The following is a 21,518-nucleotide window of genomic DNA, read 5'->3' on the forward strand; positions in this document are numbered from 1 at the left end:
CGATTCGATCTCGAAGCCTATTCCATCCCAGCCGCTCGCTTTCATTCTCATGTCTATTTTGCGTGTCTGCCTCCATGGCCTGTGTGGGAACATATCGCAAGCTTCGTTACAATACCAAGCAACTCATCCAAGCTCTTTTATTCACAACCGATGCTAGTTCTTGATGCAGATGTAGTTTTGGATGGGCCTCACAATCATCATTGTATATGACCAGGGTATTTACAATCAATGCTACTCGGTGGCTGTTGACTGATGGCCATCTGTCAATTGAATTCGATCTAGGCAGTGATATGATGAATGATCATCCGTCTCAACACAGCTTCTAAGCTTCTTTCCCGTGGGACTGTGATCACAGTTCTGCCCTTTATGGGCTTGATAGTAACACTTCGCGCAACTATTCTGAATAACGGAACAATTGGGTCTTTGCTACCTAGGTATGTCTTTTCTCATGACATCGTTATATACAGCAAGGGCAAGATGCAGATACAAGCCTTGGATGCTTGCGGTATACTTCGTGTTCAGCCAATCAGGAGAGCCTGGCAGGGCAGATCCACCGTCAACTGGCCGATTGCTTGGCATCCTTTGGAGGCCTATATGTAGGTGCGAGATAACTGCTAAGTGCACCGCTAGACTTCTACTTTAGATAGGATTGTATATCTAGTAATTGTTTTAATGAAAGCCAGGAATGGATGCAATTATACGTAGGTATACCTTCTTGAATTCCCATTTACATACATATAGTTCATCTGCATCAGAGAATCTCAAAGGCTTATGGTAAGCGTCTCCCTTTTTTTGACTCTCAGGAATAGGAAACGAATTTGCTTGATGCTAAATGAATTTCCTGCAGCCTATTTATTCTAGAATTAGGGGTCTGGTCGCACTTCTAGACTGTGATGCCGCCTTTCATGCTTTTCTTTGTCAAAGCATCCCAACCTACAGGGACATTTTCTAGGCTCAACCTGCTATTCAATGAGCTAGATGAGTGGATATAGTGATCTATGGGCAAAACGGCCAGTTCATTTCCATCCTGCTCATACCTAGGGGCTGGATTTAGTATGGCTGTTTGCTGACTTGGCTTGATACACACCTACCTAAGCTTATATATTCGGCCCAAATGCAGGCAGAAGTCGGCACAACTAGCGATTTACACTCGGGGCTTCGTAGATGGAGTAGTCACTTTAATATGTGCACCTATCGATCCAGTTCTTTGCTCTATATTATGGACTGGCTAATCATGATGGTTTTGGAAACTATATCGTGCGGGGAGGTTGGAATCTTTGTTGACGTAAGATAAAAGCTCCTTCATACATCATCCCTATATATAGGTGTGGCCGGGTGGCATCCATATGGTGACATTAGAGATGATATTCCCCAGAATATGTTGAGCCAGTCTCGTGTAGCTGTAAATCAACCCGTCAAGCCGACTTTCCATCGAGGATCGGGTCATTGGGCCGCATGCCGAACAATGAAGCTGAATCTGAAGGTACCACGTCCAAGGTCTACATATATAAAGTCAAAAGTACTGCCCTACAGTCTACAACTACAGCTCAAAGAACATAATGGCTGGCAAATGGCCCGTGGACTTCGCTATTTTGTGTCCCTCCCCGTGATAAATACATCCAGAGCATGGCTGAGATTTCTCTCGCACACACGAACCATCTTTTAATCGCCTAGCACAGAGGGAGAAGTTTTAAAAGAAACCCATTGGAATTGTCGAACAAAAATCATGCATCATCCATAACCTAGTACTTCTTGCCCTGGCGGAGGACATCACCGAACTCCTCGAGAGGGCTGCGAATGAGCTTAGTCTCGGCCCAGAGGTTGGGGGTAAGGAAACCGTAGGTGTTGACGACAGCGACGAAGGTGGCCTTGAGGGTGTTCTCGAGGGTCTTGGTGGAGCCGGAGGAGGAGGTGTAGGCGTCCTGGACACCGGCGAGCTGGAGCAGACGCTTGACGGCGGGGGAGGCAACAAGGCCGGTACCGCGGGGAGCGGGAATAAGCTATAGTAAATTAGAAATCATCCCTCATGTCAATGGCCCTCTAAAAAGAGATGACCAAATCCAATATGACCTCTGTAGGAAACTTACACGGACGGAGACGGAACCACACTTTCCACTCTGCTTGACGGGCAGAGAGTGAGGCTCACCAAGGTTGGTACCCCAGTAACCGCGACGGACGGGGAGGACAGCGAGCTTGGCGATGGTGATAGCGGCACGGATAGCGGTGGCGACTTCCTTGGAGGTCTTGATACCGAGACCGATGTGGCCCTCGGAGTCACCGATGAGGACAATAGCCTTGAAACGGGTACGCTGACCGGCACGGGTCTGCTTCTGGACGGGCTTGATCTATAGGTTGAAATTTGGCGTTAGTTTCTGATCTTGATTCGAGATTTTCGTGTTTCGCAAGAGCTTCCACTGCGCAATTGGGTGCAATTGTCGCATTTCCAGTCGAATCCCGCTCAAATCCTCCAATTCAGAAAGTGTCGATCCGTACCTTCATAACCTCATCCTTGAGCTTGGGGAGGAAGAAGTCCACAATCTGGTACTCCTTGACGGGCAGAGAGTGGAGGTAGATCTGCTCCATAGAGGTGATCTTGCCGGCCTTGACGAGACGGCCGAGCTTGGTGACGGGCTGCCACTCCTTCTCCTCCTGCTTGGGGCCACGACGGCCACGACGGCCACGGCCACGGCCACCACGGTCACCACCACGGTCGCCGCGCGAACCGAAACCACCACGTCCACGGGGAGCAGCGTCAGCCATATTGATGTTGTTATGAAGCGACGGGGAGGGTTGTCGGGATTGAGTTGGTCGTCGAGTTTCACGCCGCTGAGCACTGTTTGCCCGAAATTTGCGCGGGTGGGCTAAGCGAGCGGGCAGCCCTAGTGGGGACCCTATGCCCTAAGTTCCTGATTGGGGAAGTGGCACGTGCACTTAAGGTTTCCAGGGCGGTGTCACCTGACTGGGCCCAGAAGTAGATCGATGGATCGCCGTTGTTTAGAGGGGCATTATTGACGCCGTTCAAGAAGGGGTAGATCTTGTTTGGTGGATTTGAAGCTATTAGGTATGGAGCTGTAACGATTTCTAACGATTTATCAAGTTTTTATACAAAACCCTGTCCTCGTAATGATGTTATACACCCCATACGTCACGCCAAAATCTGGTTCGGGCGGATGCATTTCCTATTTGGGCAATGCGACAGGGCAATCTCGACTCCGCATTTTCAAGATTGTTCCCCCAGTCAATAGTTCTTCGGCGTCTCCCTATCGCCTTTTTTTTGTTCACTTGTTCACTCTTTGCATTCTCCCTCGTCCTTCTTTTCTTCTCCTTCAGCTTCCCCTTCAGCTTCCCCTGATACCTTGATTCAATCGCCGCTATGTTGCGCTGGTAAGTTTCGTTTGGTTCTCACGTCCTTGAATTGAAGCTCAAAAGTTTAATCCAGGTACCAGTCCAAGTTGGCTAAGAAGCCAATCCTCACTGCGAGCATCACCAGTGCAGTATGTCTCTCTTTTGGTTCTTTCTTTCCGACAAGCTCCTAATCTTCCCTTGTCACAACAGCTCCTATTCGGAAGTGGTGATGTCCTAGCACAACAAGCTGTTGACAGGAGAGGCCTCGAGAAGCATGACTTCGCCCGCACCGGGCGCATGGCTTTATACGGCGGAGGTATGACCATAAGTCTCGATTGTGAAGTCCATTGCTAATCTGTGTCTTTTTCCCCCAGCCGTCTTTGGTCCAGTTGCCACTAAGTGGTTTGGTATCCTCCAGCGTCACGTTGTTCTCAAGGGCACCGCGTCCACCACTGCTGCCCGTGTCGCCGCCGATCAAATAGTCTTTGCCCCTGTGCAGCTCACATGTTTCTTGTCCTCGATGGCTATCATGGAAGGCGTTGATCCCGTGGAAAGGTGGAAGAGCGCCTTTGTTCCCGCCTACAAGGCCAACCTGATGGTTTGGCCGTTTGTGCAAGGCGTCAACTTTGCATTTGTGCCACTAGAGCTGCGTGTTCTGGTGGTTAACGTCATTAGTTTAGGTGAGTCCTTTTTATTCCGATGATTTAGACTGTTGTTGTTATTCCGGTCACTAACCACCGAATAGGCTGGAACTGCTTCCTTAGCTTGATGAACAGTGGTGAGGAATTGTAATCTAGAAGTTGGCTTGAGATATCCTTGAAGTTTTATTGGTCATTGTCAGCTTGTTTATTGCTTTTCACATTGGCGCTCTCTTTGTATAAGAATTTCGGCTGTTGGGTTCGGTGCTCGGGCATCGTGTTCGGAAAGATTTTTCTTCTGCACTTTTCACTAAGTCAGTCTTCAGATAGAATAGATACCATAGATATCTCCCAATAAATACTGCTTAATCAAAATGAAAAAAATAAAAAAATAAAAGCATCTCTGCGACTGGAGTAAGAGAAAAGTGAGATCCGATATAGTCGCGGTGATACTGATTATGTTACGGAAGAACCCAAAAGAGGCAAGGCAAGTTTTTGTGGCTCGAACTTCAAAACTTCCACTCTTTGCAGTCAATTGTTGCCCACCTCCACTGTCACCTCACACTGCCTGGAGCAGACTATTTACTGCTGACTCGATCCAGGCTCGGTTTAATCTGACCTTCTTTGTGTGAAAAGCCGATTTGCGCTTTCCCCGAAATTCTCGCCCCTCCGACCTTCCGACAATTGTCTCCCCTCTTCCTCCACTCCACATCCATTCACCATGACTTCCGTCGCAGAGAATGGTACTCCGGCTGTGGCCGATGAGAACGCTGCTCCCGTCGCCGAGACTCAGGGTGATGCCGTCACCGTTTTCCACAACGCCGATGACTTCAACGTGAAGCACCCTCTTATGCACGAATGGACCCTGTGGTTCACCAAGCCTCCCAGTGGCAAGGTATGTGACACCTGTCAGATTTTGCTGTATCAGCTTGCTAATCAATGAGAATAGGGCGACAACTGGAACGATTTGCTCAAGGAGGTTGTCACCTTCAGCTCCGTTGAAGAATTCTGGGGCATCTATGTATGTTGGATCTGAAGTGTTCTCCCGGTTGATTATCATACTGACCTCGATCGCTATTAGAACAACATCACTCCCACCTCCGAGCTTGGCCTCAAGGCCGACTACCACCTCTTCAAGAAGGGTGTACGACCCGAGTGGGAGGACCCCCAGAACAAGCACGGTGGAAAGTGGTCATACCAGTTCAAGGACAAGCGCTCCGTCCCCATTGATGATCTCTGGCTGCACGCGCAGCTGGCCGCGATCGGTGAGAGCCTCGAGGAGGATGATGACAACGAAGTTATGGGAGTGGTCGTGAACGTGCGCAAGGGCTTCTACCGTGTTGGTCTCTGGACACGCACAGTGGGCAAGAGCATTCAAGGCGACAAGCACACCCGCACACAGGCTCAGGGCAAGGAGGTCCTCGAGGCTATTGGCCGGCGGTTCAAGGACGTGCTGCGTCTCAACTTGGCGGATGTGGTGGAGTTCTCTGGCCATACCGACAGCGCACACAGTGGTAGCACGCGCGCCAAGGCCAAGTACACCGTTTAGGTGGCTGGCTATGATGGTGCGATGCAGATGAGGATGAAGAATGAAAGAAAAGGGGACGGATGGCGATGCGCAGATTTCACGATTACGGACGACACGAATCGAGGGGAATTGACTCGACTCGATGTGCGGTGCTGGGAAATTTGGGAGTGAATGACATAGGGACCGAGGTTTCCCCTTTCATTCCCCCCCCGCTGCACAGTTCTGCAGGGACGACCTGATTGCTTGCGACTTGTATCCAACTCTACCAAACACATTTTACGATGCCTATGCCGTGGTCGAGGTCGAGGTCATTGCCAGTATGATGGTATTTTTCTTACATTGTTCTATACAAATATGACCTATTCATGGATGCATTCAACTTTTTGGTGTTGGGTTGCTAGGGCTTTGACGAGGTCAATCTTGGAAGCACCTGGGCCAGCTTTGTAGAGTTGATCATTTTGGAGGATCATGCTGGGAGATTCCAGTATATCTAGAATTTGGCAGTTGCAGTCCATCACCCTGCGTAGCATGTAGTTATAGCTTTCTATTCTATCTCTCGTCATGATTGATCAGCCTCGTGGATTGCAAGCCTTGTATCTAGCCCCGAATTCCCATGTTTAGATGGGATTCAACATCTTCTATACCATCAATGGGTATCAATGGATAGACGACCCCTGTCGTGGACTGAGACCATGCAAGACATCCAATATACATGTACGTGTTAGAGTCATTACTTAAGGGGGGAAAGAGAATCCTTGCAAGCAATAGGTTGCTATCTGATGTCATACTCTCCAGCCCACTTTGATATCTAGATACATAATGTATCAACTAAGAGTTACCAGTCACCATATAAGATATATGGACATGCTAGGGTATTTCCAAGCAGATGAAAACGTCATTCGCTAATCTTTCCCACGTATTAGAGTGCTATAGAGGGTAATATACTCGTGGCGACTATGCTGGTCGATGATGCGTAACAGACACACTGGCTTAGGAAGAAGACCTTCTATGACCTTCTATATTAACGATGGCTCTAAATGGCTTGTGTTTGGTTCTGTTGAGAATTATCACGATAATTGTCGTGATGGGATATGATCTGAAGATATATTTCCCAGTTTCCGGTGGAAAACCAGCTCTATTTCTTTTGTAACGATATCCCAAAGACCAGATATGTCATATCCAACTCAATCATGGTACAGATAAAAGGAGACGATCCTTTTATTATAAGCCATACGGTGGGTTGGACAGCTGATGGCTATGATGTGACAAAGGCGGTCGTACACTACATCCTTCCACCACATCAATCAACCACCGGCCAAATTGTGCAGAATGAATTGTCAAGTATATCTTTCGCACCGATCTTATTACCTAACTGTCACACACGGGGAGCTGTACTGGCAGATTGCCTCTGAGTTGACTAATACAATGTTCCAACCTTGGAAGCTTCCTTTTTAGAAGCCGTAGAGGGCATATCAATCACCAAGCAATCAATTGGCCTTTAGGTATATATACATATATTCTTTTCATGCACGTCGACTATTATCATGTCCACAAGATAGTATGCTCCTTTTTCTGAGATGCATGCGGGAACCGGGATATATCCTAGCTGGCAATAAGGGCAACACAGTCATGTATAGAGCCATCAGCCTGGGTACACCCGCTTATTCAACATGGTCCAAAGACGAAGAGCTGTGATATTGGCTACTCCATCTATAGTCATGACACCGTGATCAAGACTTGAATGTATTGTATGTGTTCATTCCCAGTAGAGACTCGAAAGCGCTTTGGCATGACGATTCGGCTTAGACTTCTTGTACCTGAAAGGTAGGTGATTGATCGGATTATATGCCCTAATAGTAGTCGATCAATTGGTATATGGGCTTCACAGACTCCATAGAGGACGAAACAGACAGTTGACCGCATTCCTAGAATATAGGGGACGGCCACAAGCCCTCACATGGTTTCTGCTTGAATATGATATCAGCTCACTTCCCTCGAAGACCATGAGTAGCTCTTCCACCGCGTATTCTTCTGGCTATTTCGAGTGTAAGATTCTTAAATCTCAGCCTTTTGAACCGGGACTGGGACTATATAGCATTATGCCCCAAGGCTAATCGTATACGAATTTGGCAATCGATTTCATTGCATGTATCCACGACTAGATTACACAGCACAAACAAGCACCATAGGAGCAAAAAGGTAAACTGATTAGGATGGGGATATAACCAATCAGCAACTGATTTAAAAGAAATAGCGCGCGCGGAAGTCAACTCTGATATATAATAATGTACAAGCCACCCAGGATGACGATGAACTACAAGGGAACTACCCGCTTGGCCACTTCACCTGGGGCCACTTGGAGCATGTTTACTATGTTACTTGTAGAGAGCCCTAGATACTCCTACCCGGTAAGTGTCCGAAAGACATCGGGGACAGTTCATCCTATCTGATGTAATGGTGTCTATGAAACTCGACGAGGTGCCTTTGTTCTTTCCTCACTTGTAGGTTATGCTGATATCCGAGTTGTAAAGATGAAAGAGGGAAATCCTGCTAGTAGACCAATGAATTGATTTGGATGCCAGGCAGGGATATTGATAATGCAGGAAACAGAAAGCGAGAGTCTTGAATGGGTGAATCTTTCATTGGACGGGTTTGGAAATGCCACTAAGGCTGTTACCCCGGAGTATTGCAAGAAGTGCGTCAGGCTGTGCCGCCTCAATGAAATCCACTCTGAGTCCAGGCTCACTGAAAGAGTAAAGGCTTAAAGGCCGGAGAGAGATGAAAGGATCTAGTCTTTTTGCTCTATGCTGTACAGAAAGAAGGCCCGAGTAAGCTAGCCAATAAAAGACAGCTTTTTCGGGGAGAGCTAAGCAATGTGCTTTCGCCGAAAATTCTCCGACCAGCACCGTACATATTCTTTAGTGATATCGTCCTTGCCAAGTCCCGACAGGAATAGTATCCTCTCGTTAAGCAGATTCGTACTCCGTACGGAGTACACGGCTCTGATACCCATAGACCTGTGGAGACGAGACCAATCGTTTCCCTTCGAGGTATGTATTGCGTAACTCGCTATTCTCACAGATGGTACGAAGTATAGCGATACATACTGCACAACATAGTTTGTTGTATGTTGTACTGAGTAGTTGGCGGGTCTTGTTTGATTCCACATTATGTATACCCCAGGCTAATCAAGACCAACATGCCATCTGTGAAGTTCCACCCAGTTGGCTTCAATGGTCCTTGATGCTGCCATGTCATTGCGTATGCTGTAGAACCCAATCCTCACGGTATCAGTGGGGGAACAGATAGCGATGTCGGAACGATCCCGCAAGGATTCTCGTATCGAGTCATTTACGATAGCAGGATGACCTTCAACCACTGGTCTTAAATCGCAGAAAGCGCCGGGGAACCAAGCCTTGCAATGCGCTCTTGCAACTCAAACTTGGACGAGTAAACTTGAGGTTCACGGGAGTGCAGTTGTAGGCCTGGAGACCAACGAGGTTGACGACGATGCGGCTGAGCCACAGACACTCTGTATCGACAACCCTATCCGATCCGAAAGACTCCGGGGTTGATGCAATCCGTACTCCGTATATAACCCGGATGCCCGCCGGTGCCGGGTATGCCAAGGTGCCAATATCTTAGCAGTCTTGGTGAACTCTCTCTTCCTAGGCACAAGGCCCTTGGCGACTGACCAGCCGAACGCCTTTTGGGGGAGCGGCCACCTCTTTGGGCGATCGTTAGGCATAATAATCGCCCCTATATTATAGGCAATCCTGCGGTTGGTGGACTGAAGCCCAAATACCCGGTCACAGCGAAGTCGGAGCCCCAAGAGCATGCGCCACGGCTTGGGGTTTCTTGGTGTTCCCTGGCGACGGTGTTATTTAGGAGCGTCTTCCTGCATCTGCGATTTCATTTTCGTTTTCTTTTTTCCTTCTTTTTTTCCCCTTCTTTGTTCCCTTCTTGTTTCCCCTCTATTACCATTTCAATGTGATGGGCTGACACTAATAGCACAGACTAACAGAATCCCTTATCATATGGCACGGGGCCAGTCTGCTCCACTGCTTTCAACCCCGTCGCCTTTTTACGAGAGAATAATTACCCCGGAATCAGCGAAGAAGGGACACTCATTTCTCTCATGTCATCGCTTCGAATGGCATTGGCTACCATGGCGAATCTTCGGTCCATCCCCACCTAAGGAAAGCGAGGAACAGGTGCACAACACTACTCCGGGGTAAGCGGGTATGCTGTGCCGTGAGACAGTGAAACTCAGCGAGAAAGGAATCAAGCGGGGAAGAACCCCAACGTTGCATTGCGCAATCGTAAGGTTGATCAGCATGCATGAGGTGCGGAGTACGATTGTCCTATTCGCTCCGTACGGAGGACTGCATCGGACGCAGTGCCCGGAAACGGATCCAGGAGTATGATCCCAATTCCCTCACACCACAGACTACACATGACTCCCTACACACCACACACAGCACACAACTTGCAAGATACCTAATGCCTATCCATGAGTCGGCTAGTCCGATCCCGAATATACTCCGGCGGGTTTCAAACACGCGGAGCAGGGGCTGTACTCCGGAGAGAAAAAAAAAGAGAAAAAGGCAAATAAATTCGCCACGAGGGCGAAATTCGACGGGCATGTCCTCGATTGGGAAATTTTCTACCTCACCGGCCATCACCGACTCACCACTATGATTCGTTGAGAAGCGGAAAAGTGGGCTCGGACTGGCCCTCCCAGTATCCCCAGATGCAATAACGCCCTGAGAACCAGTTCTGTCGTCGATCTGATTGATCAATCTACCGAGAACGCTCCACTCCGGTTTCTGCTTGTCAATTTGCAATTGTTCGCTTCCGTGTCCCGTTCTGGGGTTACATTCGTGGACTGGCCATTCACCGTCGAGCGATAGACTGCAAGGGCATCCACGGTCTGCAAACAAACCCATTTTGGACCTTCTCAGATGAGTCTTAGTGGGAGCTTTGGACGGGGATTCATTTGGCTTTTTTTTCGCTTTTTCGCTTTTCTTGCCTTTTTTTTTTCGCGATAGCAGAGTCAGTCCCCACTTCCGTCTCGGATGTTGGGTAATGGGAAAAATTGCATATATAGAATAAGATCGCGGTCGCTCTTCTCTCTCTTTTTTCCCCTCTCTGTCTGCTATCCATCTAAATCACGCCCTCTTGAAAGAGAAGGCACCGCGGGTCTAGTATCAGCCATGTCCGCAGATCGTGAGAATGGGGCTAATGCGTATGTCTTCATATACTTAAAAAGAATCCATGACTCATGCGGCTAACCCTAATCTCCAGCCCTGCCTACGATGCCGACAATGTTACCCAACATGTCGTCCTCAATGAAAAGGCCATGATGCAGGCCGAGATGGACAAGGAGAACCAGATCACCCCCGATGGTGGTGAACCTACCCTCTCGGAGAAGACTTCCCTGCGTCATGTCGCTGAGAACCTTCCCCTCTCCGCGTGGTTGGTAGCCATGGTCGAGCTGTGTGAACGTTTCTGCTACTACGGCATGTCCGGTCTGTTCCAGAACTATATTCAGCGACCTCGCGATGGCAGCATGGGTCGTGGTGCCCTTGGTATGGATCACCAGGGTGCCACCGGTCTCGTTACTTTCTTCCAGTTCTGGTGCTATGTTACTCCCATTTTCGGTGCCATCGTTGCCGATCAATACCTCGGCAAGTACAAGGCCATTGTGGTCTTCTGTTTCGTCTACCTCGTCGGTCTCCTCATTCTGGTCTGCACGTCTATTCCCACTGCCCTGGACCATGGCGCCGGTCTCGGCGGTTTCATCGTTGCTATCTTGATTATCGGTATCGGTACCGGTGGTATCAAGAGTAACGTGGCACCGTTGATCGCAGACCAGTACAAGCGGAAGAAGATGGCTCTCACCACCACCAAGAAGGGTGAGCGCGTCATCATCGATCCCGCCCTGACCATCCAGCGTATCTACATGATCTTCTACGCATGTATCAACGTCGGCTCACTCTCCCTCCTCGCCACCCCCTACATGGAGCTGTATCTCGATTTCTGGCCCGCCTACCTCCTCTGTTTCTGCATGTTCATTGTCGGCACGATGGTCATCATCCTCGGCCGCAAGACCTACGTCGTCCGCCCACCCCAAGGTTCCGTCATCACGGACGCTTTCCGCGCTCTCTGGATCATGCTCAAAAACCGCAACATGGACGCCCCCAAGCCTTCATGGCAGAGCGCGAACGGTGGCACCGCCGTCATCAAATGGAACGACCAGTTCATCGAGGAGTTGAAGCGCTCCTTGATCGCCTGCCGTGTGTTCTGCTTCTACCCCATCTTCTGGGTTGTCTACGGACAGTTCTCCGGTAACTTCGTCACCCAGGCCGGTCAGATGCAAAGTCACGGCATCCCCAACGATCTGATGCAGAACTTCGACCCTATCTCCATTCTCGTCTTCATCCCCGTCCTCGAGACCTGCGTCTACCCCATCCTGCGTCGCCTGAAGATCCCCTTCCTCCCCATCACCCGTATTTCCCTGGGCTTCATCGTCGCCTCGCTGGCCATGATGTACGCCGCGATTGTGCAACACCTGATCTACTCCGCCGGACCTTGTTATGGTACCCCGCTCTGCGATGCATCCAAGATCGACGGTGTTGCCCAAGGTAACAATGTCCACATCGCCATTCAGACCCCTGCCTACTTCTTCATGGGTATCGCCGAGATTTTCGCCTCGGTCTCTGGTCTCGAGTACGCCTATACCAAGGCGCCACCCAGCATGAAGTCCTTCGTGCAGTCGATGTACCTCCTGACGAACGCGTTCGGATCCGCCATTGCCGAAGCCCTTACCCCCGCACTCTTCGATCCCGCCATCATGTGGATGTACACCGGTCTGGCCGTTGCCTCCTTCTGCGTCGGTATCATCTTCTTCATCGTCTTCCGCCACCTCAACGCCAAGGAAGATGACCTGAACGCTCTGGATGCCGATGACGAAATGCCCGACAGTCCTGTCGAGTCACGACGCCAGTCGAGGGCTGAATAAAGCATTCCACATCCGGGGTACTTTTGTATTATCATCTTGTGACTTTTGATTGTTTTTTTTGGTTATCGCATAGGCATTGCATGTATTTCTACGCCGGGATCGTACGTTACGTTTTTCTTTTTCTCACTTGCATTGGAGCAGGACCCTCTATGTGTTCTAAAACTGCTGTGCAGAACGTTGAGATGTGGCATGATACGATACTTGGTTTAATCTCTAGTATATAAATTCATCAAATGGAAATAATTCATTCTATAAAGAGGGCATTCTTACGAGATTTAAGTACGTAGATTTGTACATGTACATGACTATTAACTACATATGTAACTATATCATATGTAACTACGTGTAGGTACATGTAGGTACATGGATGTCGAGAACGGTGAAGTGACCGTTGTTCGATCCAAAAAAGAGGAAGGAGCTCCTGGAAGGCAAGCTCGACCGGTTCGGGCTTTCCCGGGGCCAATATACCGGTCAACGCCTTTATGTAGGTACATATATGCTCACATTGTCATGTCTTTCATCTGGTAAGAACATTGAAGGCTGCATTTAGATCGATTTGAGGCTCAAGTCTGCACCTTCGGAATTCTCGTCCAACATCGAGAGGTCTTGGGGCGAGTGAAGTGTGATACATCCACGCCTATTCCACTATCTGCAAACCTTTGATCCGGAGAACCTGTACTCTGTACGGAGTACTCCATATATGTGCCAAGGCAACGATTTGTGATGGATGAGCAATGTGTCTGACCCACAGGATACGAGCCCTCGCACCCTATTATGCATGCGATGGGCTAAAAATAGGCTGCGTAGAATCCCCCAGGCCTCAGACTGATAGGATCAATGATATCAAGTTCCCCACACTTATGCGCTGTACTCCGTACTTCAGGTGTCAATCCACCGTTATAGTTGATGCCTGGGATGAGGCTGCAATAGCCCCCGGTATGCTGATTGGCCAAGTTTCACTGATATTCCAACCGCCCCTGCGCATGATATTTCCGACTCGTTGCCTGTCAGGGAGCAATTCGAAGGTGACTGGAAGGGAACTGGGCTGTACTCCGTACGGAGTAACTCCCGATACATTATGACGTGCAGGATCTCATCGCCACTGCTAAGCAAGTACTGAATACCGCTGCGGTAGTGGAGATTGCATGACACATCCAAGTACCAGGTACCATGGGAACCCAGGTGTCCAGCCGAATGCCGATCTGTCGGAAATAGAAGCACGTCAACCACACAGGAGGAATGTCAGTCTCGGGGTCTCCACTGCAAAATCGATGAACAGTGCGTAGTTCTGGGAAAAAAAAAATAATGTAGATAATTCAATTCCGAATGACTTTGTTGAGAACTGGAGAAAATTCTTCCTCTTGAATCCTTTTGATCCTTTCCCTTTGATGGGTCTGAATGCTTAATTCCCATCGCGACTAACACCCGGGGCTTATTGGCTTTGCTGTCCTGACACCGCCAGCGCTTCTGCCGCACCTCCACTTCGCCCCGTCTCACCCTTCCCTCCTTCATCTCCCCCTAACTACATATCACATTCCATCCCAAGACTCTGACAACCTATACACATCATGAGTGTGAGTGAACCAATGGGTCATTGTGTCTGACTGGAATCGATTTTCTGATCCAAATTTCCCTAGTACCAGAGCTTAGGGGATACCAACTCAGGCGGCTACGGCCAGTACAACCCCTACGGAAGCGGGCAGCAAAGCAACCCTTATGCAGCCCAGGAACAGCAGCAACAGAGCTATGGCTATGGCGGTGGTTATGGCCAAGCAAGCGCCGCCGAGCAGGGCAATGGAGGCTATGGTATGCCAATCCGAGCATCTCACCATGCGACAACCGAGACTAATTGTTCTACAGAGATGTCCAACATCAACCAAGGCCCTTCCGGTGGCCCAACCGCCATTCTGAACAAATGCAAGGAGATCAACGAGGGTATTACGGAGTTGACCAAGAAGCGCGAGAACCAGCTCATTTCCGCCCAGAAGGCCCTCCTGGACTCCAGCACCGGCAAGGAAGACCAGGCTTCGCGCCAGACACTTGACTACATCGAGGACGAAATCAATACTGCGCTGCGCTACCTGCGCGATCAGTTCAAGCGCGTCAAGGAAACCCCCGGATCTGGCGACTCGCGCGTGCAGGGTCAGGTTGAGAACGTCAGCCGCAACCTGCGCCGTGAGATTGAGCAGTACCAGCGGACACAGAGTGACTTCCAGAAGCGTCTGGAGGAGCAAGTGCGCCGCCGATACGAGATTGCCAACCCCGAGGCCACCCCCGAGGAATTGGAGCAGGGTGTGCAGAACGTTCTGATGGGACAGGAGCAGAGCTTTGTTGTATGTCTTTCCCGAATTGCAATTCCTGCAATTCCTGCGGTCGGCCGCTAACTTGTGATAATAAATAGGTCCCCGGCACTCGCACTCGTCAGGCCAACGACGCCCGTCAGGCTACCCTGCAGCGTTCCGCTGCTATCCGCAAGATCGAGCAGGATTTGATCGAACTCAGCCATCTGTACAACGAGGTTGCTGAGCTGGTGCACCAGCAGGAGCCTGCAGTCCAGCAGATCCAGCAGGGCGCCGAGGAGACACACCGCAATGTCGAGCAAGCCAACACCAAGCTTGACAGCGCCATTCAGAGCGCAAAGAACGCCCGGCGCTGGAAGTGGTACGCTTTGATTATCATCAGTAAGTTCCAGCTGTCTGCACACTTGCCCATGGATGAAATGCTAATCAAAACGGCATGTAGTTATTATTATTGCTATTGTCGTTGGTGTGGCCGTCGGTGTCACTCAGGCCAACAAGAGCTAATAATCTGTCGCCCTGCATCTGTTCCTTGCCCTTTCTCTGTACGACCTTCGCCGGGGATCGACGCATCTCCGGATCTTCCCATTTGTCTTTTGTCCCCTCGTTGTTATACCACCCCGTCGCATTTCTTTTTCTTTTGTGTAAAAGCAACGTCTCCGAATTGTCTTTTCCTTGTGTGTTCCCCCCCCTGCTTCCTAGCTGTACCTGCGTGTTCGTGTACAGCTGCTCCGCGTCTAAATCCTACGCGATCGCCCTTGATGATTGTGTTTGCCTCGGGGCCCGCGATGTCGCGGCGCATGGATGTATATACTAGATTGTTGCTTTCTGTCGGACCTCCTGTTTGGTGCTAGACTCCTTGTAATACTCTCTAATAATCGATTTTTTCCCCCTTATGATAGGACGTGATAGCTCCCGTGTATCGTCGCTAGTTCATGGCTGGGATTGTATAAGGGTCATATGTGCAATGTGCTGTAATACATTTCGAGTCATCGTCTTGGGTATCCGACTCGACGAACTGAATCAGAAGAATAACAAGCAATCAAAAACGCCGAATCAATCCACTTCTTATGCCTTCTCCTTCCTCTCCTTCTCGCGCTGTTCCTCAGCCGGGGTCTTCGTCTTGAGCTGCAGTGCATGCAGGCCGCCCTCCCGAGCCATCTCTTCCTTGAACAATGCGTAGACCATGCGGTGCCGCGCGGGTTGCATCTTGGACTCGAAGGAATCGGAGACAATGGTCACACTGCGAGACATTAGACACTGATTCGTGGTATATGTGGTTGAGGATGTGGGGAACGAACTGGAAATGGGTCTCCTTCGACACCGAGCCTTCCATTGCGGCGTGGTGCGCATGGAGGTGGGAGTCGTTCCGGATCTCGAGTTTCGAAGGTGTAAACGCGTGAGCGATCTATAATAGCGGAGTATACGTTAGGAAATGCAAGAGTCAGACAAGGAGGGATTGGCTTACCTTGTCACGCATCACATCCTCCAACGGCGTAGCGGAGGACATCCTGGCAGAAACAGAGAAGAGACGGCGAGGAAGCAAGCCCGGAAGGGTTCGAGGAAGCATTGAGAAGAAAAAGCGAGCCGTGAGGGAGAAAGTGCAGAAGAGAGAGCGTAGAGACCGTCGAAGGTGTCGCCAATCGGATGTTTTTGATTTCCGCGGAACTTCCCATCTGATGACATCAACTTCTGCACTCGCCTCTGCGCCAACGCCAATGAGATGAATTTGTAATATACACGTTCACAAAAATGTCTAGCAGTTTACTCTCTCTGCTTTCGCGCTCGCGTGCGCGTGTCTGCCTCCACACCCCGCGGCGGATTCCTGCGCTCTCCAGCGTGAGACTGTTATCGACTCTCCCGAATACGCATATCTTCCGCGCACTTCAGAGCCATGACCCCGAGAGCTTGGCTGTCGTACACAGTCTCTCGTCACGATCGTTTACATATGGTAGTTTAATCGCCGATGTCGTCCGCACCAAGGATGATCTGGAACGGAAGGCTGCGAGAGCGCAGGGCCAATTGGTGGGCGAGCGGATTGCGTTTCTCGCGGAGAATAGCTATGACTACGTAGGTACTGTTGTCTTATCTCCCCATCGAAGGAGTTGTTCAGATTGCTAATTGACCTATAGTGACACTGCTGGCGATCTTTGCTAGTGATGCTATTGCGCTGCCGCTCTCTCCGTCTTTCCCGACTGCGGAACTGAAGTATATCTTGGACAACTCGCAGGCCAAGATGCTGCTTACGACCGAAAAGTATGCGGATAAGGGCATGGAGGTCTTGCGGGAGGGACTCGATCATGAGCCTATATTCAATGTCCGCAATAAGCTCACAGAGAGCGCATCAAGCGAGAGCGTAACACTACAAGACTTGAAGCAGCCTTCGTCTGGTGGAATGATGTTGTATACCTCTGGGACTACGAATCGACCGGTAAGTCCAGTTTACCCCGTATCCGAGGCACTATCATTAACTCGGAAACAGAAAGGCGTACTCATCCCGCAGTCGGCACTAGCAGCGCAAGCATCTTCATTGCTAGAAGCATGGAAGTACACACCGAATGACCGACTTCTACACCTTCTCCCCCTCCACCACATCCACGGCGTGGTAAATGCAATTGTGACCCCATTAGTAGCAGGGTCATCAATCGAGTTCATGTTCCCCTTCAACCCAGAACGAGTCTGGAAACGCCTAGCAGCGCCCTTCCTCCCCTCCACCACAGAATCGCCCATCACATTCCTCACTGCCGTACCAACAATCTACAACCGTCTCATGACCACCTTCCCCAATCTCCCATCCGAGATCCAAGACGCCGCAAAAGAAGGCATCTCCCCGCAAAACCTCCGTCTCAGCATCTCCGGCTCCGCCGCCCTCCCCACACCAACCAAGTCCGCCTGGACAAACCTCAGCAACGGCAACATCCTCCTCGAACGCTTCGGCATGACCGAAGTCGGAATGGCGATCAGCTGCGGTCTCGACAACGCAGACCGAGTTGACGGCAGCGTCGGCTGGCCCCTACCAGGCGTCGAAGCCCGACTCGCCGATCTCGAAACCGGCGCAGTAATTCCCATCGACGGAAAAGATGCCAACGGCCGTGAACGCGAAGGCGAGATCCAGCTCCGCGGCGAAACGATCTTCAGCCATTACTGGGGTAACGAGAAGGCCACGCGGGAGAGTTTCGTTCAGAGCGACGATGGCGGTAAACCGTGGTTCTGCACTGGGGATGTTGCTGCGCGACGAGTAGTTGATGGAGCTGGTAGTGGGACCAGTGGTGATTGGGCTCGGGGACCGATGTATTTCATTCAGGGACGGAAGAGTGTTGATATTATCAAGACCGGTGCTGAGAAGGTCAGCGCGCTGGAGGTTGAGAGGGAGTTACTTTCTCTGTATGTTCTTTTCTGCGTGATTTCATTGGAATATCCGTGCTAACAATGGTTTAGTCCCCAAGTTACTGAAGCTGCTGTTGTCGGTCTTCCTTCTGAACAGTGGGGACAGAAGGTTGCTGCTGTGGTTGTTCTCGCTCCTGACGCGGCTGCTTCAGGTCGTAATGGTCGGTCCTGGGGACCGATGGATATGCGACGGGCATTGAAGGATCGTCTGGCGGCGTTTAAGACGCCACAGGAGATGAAGGTTTTGGAGGCTATTCCCAGGAATGCAATGGGGAAGGGTGAGTTTCTTTTTCTTTACTTCTGGTTGGTCTCTTTACCCTTCCAATCGGGATGCTAACTATGTGTATAGTCAACAAAAAGGCACTTGTCAAAGAAGTCTTCGGTATTTAAGACTGACAAGGACTACACTGTACTATCAAAACTTAGAAATATAGAGGTGGGCTTCTGGCAATCTGTTGATTTATTCACTCTCTACTCAAGCAAAATCTGTACATTATGAAATGAACATTGAAAATTAAAGTCACTTGTATTCAAAGAGTCAAATTGCCTGCTCCTAGTTCCAGATTCGTAGCTTCATATCAAAAGGTCTGTTTTCTACTGCCTCCCCCATTCAAATAGAAATCAAAGTCTGCCAAAGACCATCTAGATCTTACGCTGAACACCCCCAGTCTCAGCACGAGTCACATTTGAGTCAACCCGGGGGTCGAGCTTGTTGGCGATGCCAGAATCATGCAGTCCAGTAGCTCCAGCACCACCAGTAGCGCCGGTAATACCAGTAGTACCGGTAGATCCAGTAGTAGATCCAGTAGCAGGATGATTGTAACTACTACCAGCAAAAGCATCCCGGTGACCGGTACTACCAAGACCAGTAGTATCAAGTCCAGAACCCCCAAGCCCGGAACTGTGAGGAGCAGTAGTATCCCGAGTATGGCTACCGTGAGTAACAGTACCAGGCCCAACGCCCGAAAGCGACTGGTGCTTAGCGCGGTTATCGCGGTCCGAATCGACGCGGGGATCAGCCTTGTTCGCAAGATCGGAGCTGTGGGGACCAACTGTGGCGCTGCTGGTGAGCCCTGAATCGGCGATGGCTTCATGGCGCGCGCGATTGTCGCGGTCGGAGTCCACGCGGGGGTCGAGCTTGTTGGCGATGTTGGAGCTGTGGGGACCGGCGTTGTCGCTGCTACTGCCGGGGGTGTTGTAGCTAGTAGTGCCAGTGCCGGTGCCAGTGCCGGTGCTAGAGCCCAGAGTCGAGCTGTGAGAGCCTGTAGCAGGGGTAGTGCCGTGAGTGCCGTGAGTAACACCGGTTCCAGAGCCTAGAGTTGAACCGGGAAGACCTGTAGCGGTGGTACCGTGGGTGCCGTGGGTGCCGTGAGTAGATCCAAGACCGGTGCTGGTGCCAGCACCAGTGAAGGGCTCATGACGAGCGCGGTTGTCGCGATCAGAGTCGACACGGGGATCGGCCTTGTTGGCGATTTTGGAGCTGTGGGGACCGGCGTTGTCGCTGCTACTGCCGGGGGTGTTGTAGCTAGTAGTTCCAGTTCCAGTACCAGTGCCAGTGCCGGTGCCGGTGCCAGAGCCCAGAGTCGAGCTGTGAGAGCCTGTAGCAGGAGTAGTGCCATGAGTAGACCCAAGACCGGTGCTGGCCCCAGTACCAGTGAAGGGCTCATGACGAGCGCGGTGATCGCGATCAGAGTCGACACGGGGATCGGCCTTGTTGGCGACGTTGGAACTGTGGGGGCCGGCATTGGTGCTACCAGTTGTGCCGTGGGTTGTTCCCACACCAGCACCAGTGCCTGTCACACCCGATGTATCGTGGGTGGTAGAGGTGCCGTGGGTAGTACCGGAGGCAAGGGTAGATGTGTGAGGGTTGGTGGTCCCAGTAGCAGTAGTGCCAGTGCCAGTGCCAGTGCCAAAGTCTCTCGCCTTGCTGATATTCCGGTCATCTATACCGGTGTGGGCAGCACGGTGGTCTGGGATGGTGAGCAAGATGTCAGAAGAATATAAGATATATCTGAGATGGAAGTACAATACCTTTATCACTGTCGACACGGGGGTCGAGCTTGTTGGCCAAGTTGGATGAGTGAGGTCCATGGTTGGAGGACTTGGTCGACTCAGTCGACTCGTCCTTTTTACCAGTCAGGGCCTCTTCGGCCTTTCGTACAAACTGCATATTGATCGGTGATAGAAGTTGATGAGCGTTGATGGAAGTTGTTGGTAGCCAGATAGTTGTAATAGATGGCTGATGTTGGAGAAAGTCAGAGACGATTTCCCCAGGAGGAAAACGTCCAGCTATTTATATCTCTCAATTGCAATAGGATCTCGAGAAGCAAACATTTGCAATGACGTTTGTGTTCCCAGTGAAGACGATGTGCAATCATTGCACATTGACCGCAGTATAGCCAAGTAGCAAACACCTGCATTACGGTGCCACCATCTTCCATTGGATGCATCCATGAAGAGAAGGACGTCTCTACCCGCCACTGAAATCACGGCTGGTCACTCAAATGCCAAAATAGAAACTCGGCCTCGAAGTAGAAACCAGGCCAGGATCCTGGATGTCAATGTCCCCGGTGACGTCATGTTCCAGGGCCCGGTTCTGGCCAACGCCAACTGTGTATATCAAAACAGCAGACAAAGGTCCTACTGGGCATATCCCAGTCAATCGAATTCTATAGTCAGCATGGATTGAAATGAGATCACTGTGGCTAAAATGGTTGTCCTTGTTATCTCGATCTGCGTTCCTTGATAGAGCTGCGAGCATGAGGTGAAGGGAACTACCAGGTAGCCAGGTTATTCTTCATTTGACTACACATATTTCCAACTGAATGAGGTATCAGAGCTGAATATCAAGGATATTTGAGAACCAGCTGGTCTTGAGTGTTGGCTACGTCATTAACGTACCTAGGTCTGTCCCCTTCACTACATACACGTACTTACGAGCTACAACATACCTGTACTCTCTACCTTTCTTCCTTTGAGGAGAGTCACTTGGTCCGACAATGACAATATGATAGACTTCATATTACCATTTAAGCTATCTACTGGTATTGATGCCTGGCGCTTTAGGCCAATGGCTGGAAATCTACTAGTCTCGTTTGCCCTGACATGTAGATCGGTATATTCCCACTTTAGTATATAGTTTCTTAAACCGTAGCAATCCAAATTATGACTAGAGATCTGTAGAGGAAGTTCAAAAGAGTTGAAGCAATGCCTCTTCCTATCCGTAATTTCCCCTGATTGGATCCTAACTGCATGTTTTCTCTTCCTATCTGCACAACATCCACCGCCCCATATTTCTC

At 50.2% G+C, this 21,518-nt stretch overlaps 8 protein-coding genes across 8 annotated transcripts; 5 read left to right on the forward strand and 3 right to left on the reverse strand.

Moving 5' to 3' along the window:
- Positions 1-1,608: 1,608 nt before the first annotated feature.
- N7457_003810 (40S ribosomal protein uS5) lies at positions 1,609-2,760 on the reverse strand (the record flags this gene model as incomplete). Its single annotated transcript, XM_057174855.1, has 3 exons — positions 1,609-2,000; positions 2,088-2,345; positions 2,494-2,760. 3 exons carry the CDS (start codon positions 2,758-2,760, stop codon positions 1,743-1,745), a joined length of 783 nt encoding a protein of 260 aa, XP_057031902.1. The 3' UTR covers positions 1,609-1,742.
- Positions 2,761-3,373: 613 nt separating this feature from the next.
- N7457_003811 (Mpv17/PMP22 family protein) lies at positions 3,374-4,137 on the forward strand (the record flags this gene model as incomplete). Its single annotated transcript, XM_057174856.1, has 5 exons — positions 3,374-3,384; positions 3,440-3,494; positions 3,556-3,661; positions 3,720-4,025; positions 4,091-4,137. 5 exons carry the CDS (start codon positions 3,374-3,376, stop codon positions 4,135-4,137), a joined length of 525 nt encoding a protein of 174 aa, XP_057031903.1.
- A 567-nt stretch (positions 4,138-4,704) lies between these two features.
- Positions 4,705-5,532, forward strand: N7457_003812 (eukaryotic translation initiation factor 4E; the record flags this gene model as incomplete). The annotated part of the gene is made up of 3 exons (XM_057174857.1): positions 4,705-4,878; positions 4,933-5,004; positions 5,065-5,532. The coding sequence occupies 3 exons, from the start codon at positions 4,705-4,707 to the stop codon at positions 5,530-5,532; spliced, it is 714 nt and encodes a 237-aa protein (XP_057031904.1).
- Positions 5,533-10,727: 5,195 nt separating this feature from the next.
- On the forward strand, positions 10,728-12,535 carry N7457_003813 (uncharacterized protein; the record flags this gene model as incomplete). The annotated part of the gene is made up of 2 exons (XM_057174858.1): positions 10,728-10,759; positions 10,819-12,535. The coding sequence occupies 2 exons, from the start codon at positions 10,728-10,730 to the stop codon at positions 12,533-12,535; spliced, it is 1,749 nt and encodes a 582-aa protein (XP_057031905.1).
- A 1,568-nt stretch (positions 12,536-14,103) lies between these two features.
- N7457_003814 (syntaxin) lies at positions 14,104-15,339 on the forward strand (the record flags this gene model as incomplete). Its single annotated transcript, XM_057174859.1, has 5 exons — positions 14,104-14,109; positions 14,173-14,341; positions 14,396-14,868; positions 14,937-15,216; positions 15,278-15,339. 5 exons carry the CDS (start codon positions 14,104-14,106, stop codon positions 15,337-15,339), a joined length of 990 nt encoding a protein of 329 aa, XP_057031906.1.
- Positions 15,340-15,900: 561 nt separating this feature from the next.
- On the reverse strand, positions 15,901-16,342 carry N7457_003815 (BolA family protein; the record flags this gene model as incomplete). Its single annotated transcript, XM_057174860.1, has 3 exons — positions 15,901-16,075; positions 16,134-16,240; positions 16,301-16,342. 3 exons carry the CDS (start codon positions 16,340-16,342, stop codon positions 15,901-15,903), a joined length of 324 nt encoding a protein of 107 aa, XP_057031907.1.
- Positions 16,343-16,584: 242 nt separating this feature from the next.
- N7457_003816 (acyl-CoA synthetase) lies at positions 16,585-18,609 on the forward strand (the record flags this gene model as incomplete). Its single annotated transcript, XM_057174861.1, has 5 exons — positions 16,585-16,906; positions 16,965-17,263; positions 17,315-18,216; positions 18,271-18,497; positions 18,569-18,609. 5 exons carry the CDS (start codon positions 16,585-16,587, stop codon positions 18,607-18,609), a joined length of 1,791 nt encoding a protein of 596 aa, XP_057031908.1.
- A 252-nt stretch (positions 18,610-18,861) lies between these two features.
- On the reverse strand, positions 18,862-20,458 carry dprB (the record flags this gene model as incomplete). Its single annotated transcript, XM_057174862.1, has 2 exons — positions 18,862-20,189; positions 20,251-20,458. Coding segments are annotated over 2 exons (1,536 nt in total), but the record flags the coding sequence as incomplete, so codon positions are not given.
- Positions 20,459-21,518: the final 1,060 nt, after the last annotated feature.

This window comes from Penicillium paradoxum (assembly GCF_028828445.1).
Source record: "Penicillium paradoxum strain IBT 22861 chromosome Unknown utg000004l_segment0_segment0, whole genome shotgun sequence".
Taxonomy (NCBI): domain Eukaryota; kingdom Fungi; phylum Ascomycota; class Eurotiomycetes; order Eurotiales; family Aspergillaceae; genus Penicillium; species Penicillium paradoxum.